The sequence below is a fragment of the Coregonus lavaretus genome (assembly GCF_964263955.1).
Source record: "Coregonus lavaretus genome assembly, contig: HAP1_SCAFFOLD_5323, whole genome shotgun sequence".
Lineage (NCBI taxonomy): Eukaryota > Metazoa > Chordata > Actinopteri > Salmoniformes > Salmonidae > Coregonus > Coregonus lavaretus.
This window is the reverse complement of record NW_028165907.1, coordinates 12448-25681: the sequence shown is the minus strand read 5'-3', so window position 1 is coordinate 25681 and position 13234 is coordinate 12448. Positions and strand designations below refer to the sequence as shown.

The 13234-nt window shown below is 47.7% G+C and overlaps 1 protein-coding gene across 1 annotated transcript; it reads left to right on the top strand.

Annotated features, from left to right (window-relative positions):
- Nucleotides 1-452: 452 nt before the first annotated feature.
- Nucleotides 453-1541, top strand: LOC311115302 (uncharacterized protein; the record flags this gene model as incomplete). The annotated part of the gene is made up of 4 exons (XM_084190493.1): nt 453-466; nt 924-1244; nt 1348-1436; nt 1530-1541. The coding sequence occupies exons 2-4, from the start codon at nt 962-964 to the stop codon at nt 1539-1541; spliced, it is 384 nt and encodes a 127-aa protein (XP_084046619.1). The 5' UTR covers nt 453-466; nt 924-961.
- Between the last annotated feature and the right edge of the window lie 11693 nt (nt 1542-13234).

The window sequence follows — 13234 nt, the reverse complement described above, 5'->3', positions numbered from 1 at the left end:
ATTTATTTTGTATTAAATAATTGTATGATTTTGGTTGGTTCCATTGAAACATTAATAAAGTACAGTATTGTTTATATTTTTTAAAGTATTGTTTGTGCAGTCAGGGGTGCCAGTAATTTTGGAGCCCACTGTAGATGTGTTTTAGTGAGAAAATAGTAAGGTTACTGTCTCTCTCTTCTTTTCTCAGAGCCTGATGATGTGAGGCTGGTGGGAGGAGGCAGTCGCTGTGCTGGTGGAGTGGAGCGGTACGACCAGGGAGAGTGGAGGACTGTGGGAGCTAATGACTGGAACAAGAAGGCTGTAGCTGCAGTAGTGTGTAGACAGCTGGGTTGTGGCTCCACTGTTTCAGTACTACCTGGAAACACCACTAGAGGGTTTGGAGTTTACTGTTCTGGGTCTGAGCCTTCACTGAGGGAGTGTAGGAGAACAATTGATATCCTTCCTGTAGTCACAGTGATCTGCTCAGGTAATATCAAGATATTATAGTTATATTCAACTGATTTCCTTCATTCATACAACTTCCTCTGCACCTCTCATGATGACTGTTTAGCTTGTCAGTCTGCTTTGCAAAATAAATCACTCAGTCAAGTAGGAATCAAATACAACTTAAATATCGCAGAATGCTTTTGTATTTGAGTGTTATCTCAGTGAACGTCTCTACTCACTGCCACTGTCACATGTCATGTTATTGTCATATCTAAATGAGGAAAGTAGTTGAGGAGCTACGTTTTCTTTTTCTCTCCTCTTGTTCCAGATGTCCTGCTTCAGCCTGACATCAACATATGTTGTCTCAGTGACTGTAGGCCCACTACTCATGTTGCCCTGTGAGGGAGGGTGGCTAGCACTGTTACATGCTGATGTTATTGTCATATCTATAGGAAACTAGTTGAAGAGGTTTTTCTTGTTCTCTTTTATTGTTACAGATCTCCTGGTCCAGCCTGATATCTTCCTGACTGACTCAATGGGAGGGATCTCCAGGGGCCACCAGGGGCCTGAAGTTTTTAGGGGCTACAGCTTCACCATCACCTGCTCCACTCAGCCACAGTACCCAGGAGGCTCCTTCCTCCTCACGTTCACCGGCTCCAACAGAACCCAGACCCAGCCAGCTGTCAATCACTCTGCTGCCTTCCTCTTCCCTGCTGCAGATGACTCCCACCAAGGGAACTACAGCTGTGTTTATGACAATTATGTTTTCTCTCATAACTTCTCCTCTGAGAGTGAGCTCCTCACCCTCACCGTCACAGGTAACTGAACATGATCCAGACTTATAACTTTGTCGTTGACAGATTTCCCACAGATCTATATGAAGATGATCAGTCCCCTCATCAAAGGTGTTTCTGTTTTCAGCCTCTCCTCTGCCAGCCTTCATCATCAGACACGTTGTAGTGCTGCTGATCCTACTGACAGCCATCACCACCATCTACCTGTACTACAAGGTAAAGACAGTTACTCAGACGTTACAAGTCATTTAAATGTTTGTGTCTATGAGCAGGGTTCAGATTCTACATTGGTCTATATCTGTGTTTAAGGTGTGTGATTAACCAGATGTGTATCTTTGACTTGTGTTGCACTATCTTGGGTTTGTTCTTCTGTACAGAGAACGAGAGACGCGCACACACAGAGAACGAGAGGCGCGCACACACAGAGAACGAGAGGCGCGCACACACAGAGAACGAGAGGTGCGCACACACAGAGAACGAGAGACGCGCGCACACAGAGAACGAGAGACACGCACGCGCGCACACACACAGAGAACGAGAACGAGAGACGCGCACACACAGAGAACGAGAGACGCGCGCACACAGAGAACGAGAGACGCGCGCACACAGAGAACGAGAGACGCGCGCACACAGAGAACGAGAGAGGCGCGCACACAGAGAACGAGAGACGCGCACACACAGAGAACGAGAGGCGCGCACACAGAGAACGAGAGACGCGCGCACACACACAGAGAACGAGAGACGCACACACACAGAGAACGAGAGGCACGCGCGCACACACAGAAAACGAGAGACGCGCGCGCACAGAGAACGAGATAGGCGCGCTCACAGAGAACGAGAGACGCGCGCAGACACACAGAAAACGAGAGACGCGCGCAGACACACAGAAAACGAGAGACGCACACACACAGAGAACGAGAGACGCGCGCACACAGAGAACGAGAGACGCACACACACAGAGAACGAGAGACGCGCGCACACACAGAGAACGAGAGACGCACACACACAGAGAACAAGAGACAGACACACACACACACACACAGAGAGAGAACGAGAGACCGGGATTTTAATAATAGCTGAAAAGTTCAGAATTAGTTTATCTTTCTAGAACCTTGGAAGACATCTAAAAAGAGTGACAGCAACCACCATGATTCCTTTTAGTTTGTTTTTTTGCAACCATGGTAACAGAGAGAACGAGAGACCATGGTAACCATGGTAACATGGGGTTTTGGTAACATGGGGTTTTGGGTAACATGGGGTTTTGGGTAACATGGGGTTTTGGTAACATGGGGTTTTGGTAACATGGAGTTTTGGTAACATGAGGTTTTGGGTAACATGGGGTTTTGGGTAACATGGGGTTTTGGGTAACATGGGGTTTTGGGTAACATGGGGTTTTAATTACTTTTAGAGAGTAGCTCAATTACGTATTTTTTGTGTTCCAGAATGTATTGCTGCTTTTAGCTTTTGTCTATGTCTTTATCTTATTTAGTGTTTCTCTTAGATTCTTTATCTTGAAGTGTTTCCATTATTAGTCCATGACTGACTCACTCACTCACTCTTGGTGCTGTGTCTCCCTAGACCACCAGGAGGCAGAAGAGAGTGAACAGGGTGAGCAGCATGGATCTTTATGTTGATGCCAATGCCATGGAGATGGTCTCTCTGAGCTCCAGAGCTGAAGCTGGACCGGGAGAGGAGAGAGCAGCCCAGGGGACTGAGTAGGAGTAGAATGATGCTGACCCTACATGCTGATCTTAGGTTAGTTTTGTGTTTTGAACTCGATGGTCAGCAGTGGACTGGTGTTTATAATGTGGGGACAAACCTTAAGTGGTTCTAATTTTAATAACACAAGTTAAGAATTAGTTAGTTCTTTTTATAACCTTGGAAGAAATCTAAAAGGAGTGATTGTAACCACCATTATTAATTTTTGTTTGTTTTGTACCACCATGGTACCGTGGGGTTTTGGGTACCGTGGGGTTTTGGGTACCGCGGGGTTTTGGGTAACATGGGGTTTTGGGTACCATGGGGTTTTGTGTAACGTGGGGTTTTGGGTAGCGTGGGGTTTTGGGTAACATGGGGTTTTGGGTAACATGGGGTTTTGGGTAACGTGGGGTTTTGGGTAGCGTGGGGTTTTGGGTAACATGGGGTTTTGGTAACATGGGGTTTTGGTAACATGGGGTTTTGGTAACATGGGGTTTTGGTAACATGGGGTATTGGGTAACATGGGGTTTTGGTAACATGGGGTTTTGGGTAACATGGGGTTTTGGGTAACATGGGGTTTTGGGTAACATGGGGTTTTGGGTAACATGGGGTTTTGGTAACATGGGGTTTTGATTATTTTTAGAGAGTATCTCAATTACGTCTGTTTTGTGTTCCAGAATGTATTGCTGCTTTTAGCTTTTGTCTTTATGTCTTTATCTTATTTAGTGTTTCTCTTAGATTCTTTATCTTGAAGGGTTTCCATTATTAGTCCATGTATTATTATAATCATCTGTTCATTCTTTGTATTTTGAAACATCTGAATAAAGGGGTCATTTTAGTTTGTTGGGGATTAGTGCAGGTCTGATATAAAATAGATTGTGTTGTACAAATCAATCAATCAATCAATAAGTAATGTACATGAATATTGTATTATATTATATCAATGACATTAAATGTATTGTTGACAAGTGTTAATTCTACACTGAGTATACAAAACATTAAGAACACCTGCTCTTTCCCAGACATAGACAGACCAGTTGCATCTGGGTGAAAGCTATGAAGCGTTATTGATGTCACTTGTTATATCCACCTCAATCAGTGTAGATGAAGGGGAGGAGACAGGTTAAAAAATATTTTTTAAGGCTTGAGATAATTGAGACATGGATTGTGTATGTGTTCCATTCAGAGGGTGAATCGTCAAGACAACAGATTTAAGTGTCTTTGAACAGGGTATGGTAGTAGGGGCCAGGCAAAACGGTTTGAGTGTGTCAAGAACTGCAACGCTGCTGGGTTTTTTACGCTCAACAGATTACCGTGTGTATCCACCACCCAAAGGACATCCAGCCAACTTGACACAACTGTGGGAAGCATTGGAATCAACATGGGCCAGCTTCCCTGTGGAATGTTTTCGACACCTTGTAGAGTCCATGCCCTGACAAATTGAGGCTGTTCTGAGGGCAAAAGGTGGGGGTGCAACGCAATATTAGGAAGATGTTTCTAATGTTTTGTACACTCAGTGGATAGTTGATGTGAGTTCAGATAATGTTTTGTTATGTTATTTACCCTTTCCAGATAAAGACCTGTTGCTCTCTAAACTGCCATGTAATCACTGAATGCTTTTAATAAACTCAGTCTTGTGTGATTTCCCCTCCAGTTTTTTTTTCACAGTGGTCAAGGGGTTATTGATCATTAGTGATTCCATCAGTGACACCAAACATCAGCTCAGCCCAGAGGTTCAGTACCTTGACCCTTAGTGACCTCTCAGGCAGGCAGGCAGGCAGGCAGGCAGGCAGGCAGGCAGGCAGGCAGGCAGGCAGGCAGGCAGGCAGGCAGGCAGGCAGGCAGGCAGGCAGGCAGGCAGGCAGGCAGGCAGGCAGGCAGACAGACAGACAGACAGACAGACAGACAGACAGACAGACAGACAGACAGACAGACAGACAGACAGACAGACAGACAGACAGACAGACAGACAGACAGACAGACAGAGCAGCAGAAGAATGTCAGAGGCAGAATTCTGCATCTTCATATCACAATAACAGCTTTTTAATGCAACTGGAGGTGGTCTGAATATCGGTCACACAGGACAACGACTCCCATTGTTAGGGGCATAGACATGAGCATCTTGTCACTATATACAGATCTCTGGACGGGTGGATACACTTTTACACCTGCTACGTTAGGTTAGATACACACAGACCACATGACAGAGGAATGTCCACAACACAACTACGAGAGGGACAGAGACAGTTGGTGAAAGTAGACCTCATCTACTCTGAAGAACTAGTAAAATGATTTGTTCAGACGGTTCTGCAGTATACTTAGACAGGCTAGCTAAATAGGATGACTAAAGACAGAACAGTATGGGGAACACATAGAGGAATGTGTTCATGTGACTAAAGTATCACACCCTGAAAATTATAGGAATGTAATAGAATCATAAAACTACAATCTGATCATGTATTACGTTTAGTTAGAAGAAAAACAAGGGCTTTGGCTCATTTTCATATCTATGCTAGCAGGAAACAGGATGTGAAACTAGACACTGAAGAACATGTCCCCATCTTAGGTGTCTGTGTAAGATACATATGTGCTCAGCAACAGACTATTTGGGTCTTAAAAAAAGAAGTGTGAAATAGACACAGGAAAAGACGACTAGGTTGCTTCTTCAAGCTTATAGAGAAAAGTTGCCTAAATATGGGCTAGGAGCTTTTTCATTGGCCCATTTAGGGGTGTAGTAAATGAATGAATGAACCTACTGCCCAATAAGGGGTCTTTGTTTAATTCATTTAAACTAGAGATTTACACCTCTGGGAGTTATTCAAAGATTTAAGAAGTAGTTGACTTCAACCATTGAGATAACAATATTCTCATGACAGGAACACATACACAACTGAAATATTTGATGATTTCATAGTGATTTCCTATTTTTCTATTGATCCCTACCCAGTGTGGACCTGACAGGGACAATGGAATATTTTCAATGTTTTGGCAATTGAATGTTCACTGTTTTTGGTTTTGAAATTTCCAATAAAAAGCTCTAAAACCATTGCAACTCAATTATTTCATAATGCATTTCATGTTTTTTTTTTATTATCGAATTTGAAAACCGTTATTTTTTTGTAATCGAACCAAAACCGAACAGACCTCAAAAAGCACTAATTGCTCAGCACTAACACAAACACACAAACACACACAAACACCTTTTGATTGTCTTTTCAACAGCAAGTTTTGTTTTTAAATTCTTAAAACAAAGACAGATTAGATGTTGTGGGACATAAATGTTCAATTATACCAATGTCATTAGTTCCTCCATTTAGCTGTATAGTGTCCTATTAGCATTTAGCTGTATAGTGTCCTATTAGCATTTAGCTGTATAGTGTCCTATTAGCATTTAGCTGTATAGTGTCCTATTAGCATTTAGCTGTATAGTGTCCTATTAGCATTTAGCTGTATAGTGTCCTATTAGCATTTAGCTGTATAGTGTCCTATTAGCATTTAGCTGTATAGTGTCCTATTAGCATTTAGCTGTATAGTGACCTATTAGCATTTAGCTGTATAGTGACCTATTAGCATTTAGCTGTATAGTGTATAGCCCCGTGGGCCCTGGTCAATAGTAGTGAGTGCTCTATATAGGGAACAGGGTACCATTGAATATAGGGTGAAGTTTTCCCTACACGCTGATCTTGGGTTAGTTTTGCATTTCCCCCACTAATGGATAAGGTTAGGATTGGGGAAGGAGAAGCTGATCCTAGATCTGTACCTCAGGGCTGTACAGTCTTCAAATCAAATCAAATCAAATGTTATTGGTCACATGGGCCGAATACAACAGGTGCAGACCTTACAGTGAAATGCTTACTTACAGCCCTTAACCAACAGTGCATTTATTTTAAACAAAAAAAGTACAAATAAAAACAACAACAAAAAAAGTGTTGAGAAAAAAATGAGCAGAAGTAAAATAAAGTGACAGTAGGGAGGCTATATATACAGGGGGATACCGTTGCAGAGTCAATGTGCGGGGGCACCGGCTAGTTGAGGTAGTTGAAGTAATATGTACATGTGGGTAGAGTTAAAGTGACTATGCATAAATACTTAACAGAGTAGCAGCAGCGTAAAAAGGATGGGGTGGGGGGGCAGTGCAAATAGTCCGGGTAGCCATGATTTTCTGTTCAGGAGTCTTATGGCTTGGGGGTAGAAGCTGTTGAGAAGTATTTTGGACCTAGACTTGGCACTCCGGTACTGCTTGCCGTGCGGTAGCAGAGAGAACAGTCTATGACTAGGGTGGCTGGAGTCTTTGACAATTTTGAGGGCCTTCCTCTGACACCGCCTGGTATAGAGGTCCTGGATGGCAGGAAGCTTTGCCCCAGTGATGTACTGGGCCGTACGCACTACCCTCTGTAGTGCCTTGCGGTCGGAGGCCAAGCAGTTGCCATACCAGGCGGTGATGCAACCAGTCAGGATGCTCTCGATGGTGCAGCTGTAGAATTTTTTGAGGATCTGAGGACCAATGCCAAATCTTTTTAGTCTCCTGAGGGGGAATAGGCTTTGTCGTGCCCTCTTCACGACTGTCTTGGTGTGTTTGGACCATGATAGTTCGTTGGTGATGTGGACACCAAGGAACTTGAAGCTCTCAACCTGTTCCACTACAGCCCCGTCCAATACAGCCCCGTCTTCACTGCAGTTTGGTGGAGTGTGAAAGATGAAAAATGAAATATTTCCCTCTGCTGGCCAGAGAACAATATTACACCTCAGGCCTACATTGTACAGTACTGCATCATCCTGTCAGCCAGTTACACCATAACCCAGACACTCTGGGAGAATCTCAGCCAGTTACACCATAACCCAGACACTCAGGGAGAATCTCAGCCAGTTACACCATTACCCAGACACTCAGGGAGAATCTCAGCCAGTTACACCATGACCCAGACACTCTGGGAGAATCTCAGCCAGTTACACCATGACCCAGACACTCAGGGAGAATCTCAGCCAGTTACACCATGACCCAGACACTCTGGGAGAATCTCATCTGGTTACACCATGACCCAGACACTCTGGGAGAATCTCAGCCAGTTACACCATTACTCAGACACTCTGGGAGAATCTCAGCCAGTTACACCATGACCCAGACACTCTGGGAGAATCTCAGCCAGTTACACCATTACCCAGACACTCTGGGAGAATCTCAGCCAGTTACACCATGACCCAGACACTCTGGGAGAATCTCAGCCAGTTACACCATGACCCAGACACTCTGGGAGAATCTCAGCCAGTTACACCATTACCCAGACACTCTGGGAGAATCTCAGCCAGTTACACCATGACCCAGACACTCTGGGAGAATCTCAGCCAGTTACACCATGACCCAGACACTCTGGGAGAATCTCATCCAGTTACACCATGACCCAGACACTCTGGGAGAATCTAGGCCAGTTACACCATTACCCAGACACTCTCTGACGGGGCCCATGTCCACCTCTCTGACGGGCCCTTTGTCCTTCTCTCATACGGGGCCCATGTCCTCCTCTCTGATGGGCCCCATGTCCTCCTCTCTGACGGGGCCTATGTCCTCCTCTCTGACGGGGCCCATGTCCACCTCTTGACGGGCCCCTTGTCCTCCTCTCTGACGGGCCCCTTGTCCTCCTCTCTGATGGGGCCCATGTCCAGCTCTCTGACGGGACCCATGTCCTCCTCTCTGATGGGGCCCATGTCCTCCTCTCTGACGGGCCCCTTGTCCTCCTCTCTGACGGGGCCCATGTCCTCCTCTCTGACGGGGCCCATGTCCACCTCTCTGACGGGGCCCATGTCCTCCTCTCTGACGGGGCCCATGTCCTCCTCTCTGACGGGGCACATGCCCACCTCTCTGACGGGCCCCTTGTCCTCCTCTCTGACGGGCCCCTTGTCCTCCTCTCTGACGGGGCCCATGTCCTCCTCTCTGACGGGGCCCATGTCCTCCTCTCTGACGGGGCCCATGTCCTCCTCTCTGACGGGGCCCATGTCCTCCTCTCTGACGGGCCCCTTGTCCTCCTCTCTGACGGGCCCCTTGTCCTCCTCTCTGACGGGCCCCATGTCCTCCTCTCTGACGGGCCCCTTGTCCTCCTCTCTGATGGGGCCCATGTCCACCTCTCTGATGGGCCCCATGTCCTCCTCTCTGACGGGCCCCTTGTCCTCCTCTGTGACGGGGCCCATGTCCTCCTCTCTGACGGGGCCCATGTCCTCCTCTCTGACGGGGCCCATGTCCTCCTCTCTGACGGGCCCCTTGTCCTCCTCTCTGACGGGCCCCTTGTCCTCCTCTCTGATGGGCCCCTTGTCCTCCTCTCTGACGGGGCCCCTTGTCCACCTCTCTGACGGGCCCCATGTCCTCCTCTCTGACGGGCCCCTTGTCCTCCTCTCTGATGGGGCCCATGTCCACCTCTCTGACGGGCCCCATGTCCTCCTCTCTGACGGGCCCCTTGTCCTCCTCTCTGACGGGGCCCCTTGTCCACCTCTCTGACAGGGCCCATGTCCACCTCTCTGATGAGCCCCTTGTCCTCCTCTCTGATGGGCCCCTTGTCCTCCTCTCTGATGGGGCTCATGTCCTCCTCTCTGACGGGCCCCTTGTCCTACTCTCTGACGGGGCCCATGTCCTCCTCTCTGACGGGGCCCATGTCCACCTCTGTGACAGGGCCCATGTCCTCCTCTCTGACGGGGCCCATGTCCTCCTCTCTGATGGGGCCCATGTCCTCCTCTCTGACGGGGCCCATGTCCACCTCTCTGACGGGAACCCTTGTCCTCCTCGCTGACGGGGCCCATGTCCTCCTCTCTGACGGGCCCCATGTCCTCCTCTCTGACGGGGCCCATGTCCTCCTCTCTGATGGGGCCCATGTCCTCCTCTCTGACGGGGCCCATGCAACACCGTCAGAACAGTCTTCATTCTGAAATGAGTCTGGTCTTCTTCAGAAGTAGTGTAGTAGTCTACAGGGTTCAGGACTCACCTTTTTAAACACTTCTTATCTCTCATATCATGAGGTTCCACATGTGTTTGGTTACATAGTGCCCAATGTTCTTCTTAGTGATAAAACAGCAAACATTAAGAGTGTTTACTTATCAGACCCACATATATAATAAATATACTAAAATATAATATACTATATTTATATGCTTTTAGTACTCACACATGAATCATATCATGTATGCAGGTCATGTGTTGTTTTGAGACAGCAGTAAAAACATACTGATAGGACAGATCCTCTTATGGCCACTAGGTGATAGTCTGGTGTCACAGACGCATGACTGCAGTCTAGAACGATGCATTGTCCCAATTATGTCTCCTTTCTCTTAAAGTGTGCACTTGTTCACTTCCCTAAACTGAAATGACTGGTATAAGAACTATGGTGGAAACTCCCTCTTGATAACAGAAGGTATAGTCCCATGGGTGGAACGGTGGGAGACGAACGGTACCCCCTCTCCCCCTCTCCCCACCTTTCTTCTTCTTCCCCTCTCCTCCTCTACCCCCTCTCTTTTTCTCCCTCTCTCCTCCTCTCCCCCTCACCTCTTCTCCATCTCTCCTCCTCTCCCCCCTCTCCTCTTCTCCCTCTCTCCTCCTCTCCCCCCTCTCCTCTTCTCCCTCTTTCCTCCTCTACCCCCTCTCCCCCTCTTCGTCTCTTTCCCCTTACATTATATAATATAGATTAGAGGAGGGGAGGGAGGGAGGGAGGGAGGGAGGGAGGGAGGGAGGGAGGGAGGGAGGGAGGGAGAAAGAGAGTAATGGGGGAGACATAGAGAGGGGGAGGGAAAGGGGAGGAGAGAGGGAGGAGAGCGAGAGATGGGAGAGAGAGAGAATATATTATTATCACTGACATCTCACCAGTGATGTCATCATAACCAGTAACCTATTCCACTCTTGGCACAGCCCAGCCTGAGCCTGACATATAACATCAGGCCTGATGAGTTGACCTCCCTCCACCTCTCTCCCCTCTCCTCTTCTCCCTCTCTTCACCTCTCCAGCCTCTCCTCTTCTCCCTCTATCCCTCTCTCACTTCTCCTCTCACTCCCCCTCTCCCCCTCTCCCCCCTCTCCTCTTCTCCCTCTCTCCCCCGCTCCACCTTCTCCTCCTCTCCCTCTCTCCCCCTCTCCCCCCTCTCCTCTCCTCTCCTCTCCTCTACTCGTCTCCTCTTCTCCCTCTCTGCTCCTCTCCCCTTCTCCTCTTCTTCCTCTCTCCCCTCTCCTCTTCTCCCTCTCTCCCTCTCTCCACTTCTCCCCCTTTCCTCTCCTCTCCCCCTCTCCACCCTCTCCCCCTCACCTCCTCTCCATCTCTCCCCCTCTCCTCCTCTCCCTCTCTCCTCCTCTCTCCCCTCTCCTCCTCTTCCTCTCTCCCCCTCTCCCCCCACTCCTCTTCTCCCTCTCTCCCCTCTCCACCCTCTCATCTTCTCCCTCTCTCCCCCTCTCCACACTCTGATCTTCTCCCTCTCTCCCCCTCTCCTCTCCTCTCCTCCTCTCCCCCTCTCCCCTTCTCCCTCTCTGCTCTTCTTTCTCTCTGTTCCTCTCCCCTTCTCCTCCTCTCCCTCTCTCAACCTCCTCTCCTTCTCTCCTCCTCTTCCTCTCTCCTCCTCTTCCTCTCTCCTCCTCTCCCCACTCTCCTCTCCTCCTCACCCCCCTCTCCCCCTCTTCTTCTCCCTTACAATATATAATATATATCTGAGGAGGGGAGGGAGAGAGAGAGGGAGGGAGGGAGGGAGGAGGAAGAGAGTAATGGGGGAGACATAGAGAGGGAGAGGGAAAGGGGAGGAGAGAGGGAGGAGAGCGAGAGATGGGGGAGAGAGAGAGAATATATTATTATCACTGACATCTCACCAGTGATGTCATCATAACCAGTAACCTTTTCCACTCTTGGCCCAGCCCAGCCTGACCCTGACATATAGCATCAGACCTGTTGAGTTGACTTGGGTAACAGACCTCTAGCTTCTACACCACATCCCCCCTTCTCCTGCTCTAACATGAGACATGGGTGGAATGGTGGAAGACGAACCTCACCCCCTCATCCCCCTCTCCTCTTCTCCCCCTCTCCTCTCCTCCCCTCTCCTCTCCTCTTCTCCCCCTCTCCTCTTCTCCTCCTCTCCTCTTCTCCCCCTCCCCCTCTCCCCCTCTCCTATTCTCCCCCTCTCCTCTTCTCCTCCCTCTCCTCTCCTCCCCTTTCCTCTTCTCATCCTCTCCTCTCCTCCTCCTCTCCCCCTCCCCCCCCCCCTCCCCCTCTCAAGCAGTAGAAAGTTAGAGGTGATATTATAGGACACACTACGTGAAACTTTGCTGCTCTGTCAGCAGTTTCCTGTGGGGTTTTTCAAAACAGAGCTGAGTTCAACCAGTGATCTAAGATAAGTTGCTACGAAGTTTATCTCACATCATTGAAGTAATGAACTAATGAGATATAAGTCATATAGCCTAGCAGAATTGTCCACTCTTCAGTCCACTCTTCATGACAGCAGACTTGTATAGCTCAGTGGAGCCCAGTTAGAGACAGATATGATACCTGCAGTGATATTGATGATCTTGTTCTGGAGCACAGGTAGGATGCTGTTATACTGATATACACTTCTGACAGTTACTGAGATATGATTTGATATTGTAAGATATATGATCATTTGCAGGGCTAGTAAATGAACATCCAACTGGAAGCAGACAGTAAAAATCTGTCTCAAAGCAGAACAATTATGTTATCACCTGTAAATGTACTTTACTATAGCATAATTGTCCATCTGGGGACAGGCAATAATGTCAGTTAAGTTGTGATGGTGACAGCAATCTGACTGTTGTATATTCAGTGTGTCAATGATTGATTGTACATGTCTCTATGTAAATGAAAGAGAGTATATATTATATATTTTATATTGGTCATCTGTTAGAGCAGGAGGGGGGACACTTTGGACTAACTCCTTGATGAGATCCACAACTAGGGACTTTTGTAACGCCTTCAAAGGCCTGTCTTAATGAATTGGACCTGGAGTTACTATCAGCTCAAAACAATTAGTTTGAATGTCGTATAGAGCTGCTCTTTCTTTTTAAACAATCTTAAGAGCTGTCATTTTATTGTGAGGAACTGTAGTTTATCAGACCTTTTTCTGTTCTGTCCTCTGTTGTGTGAGTGATCAGGTCACAGACTCAGGTCTGGTCCAATGATAGAGGTCTGTGACCTGAGTCAAGATCAACATGCCTGATGCTATATGTCAGGAAGAGAGAGAGAACTAGAGAGAGAGAGAGAGAGAGAGAGAGAGAGAGAGAGAGAGAGAGAGAGAGAGAAATAGAAAGAGTGAGAGAGAGGAGTAGGGAGAGGAGTAGTGAGAGAGAGA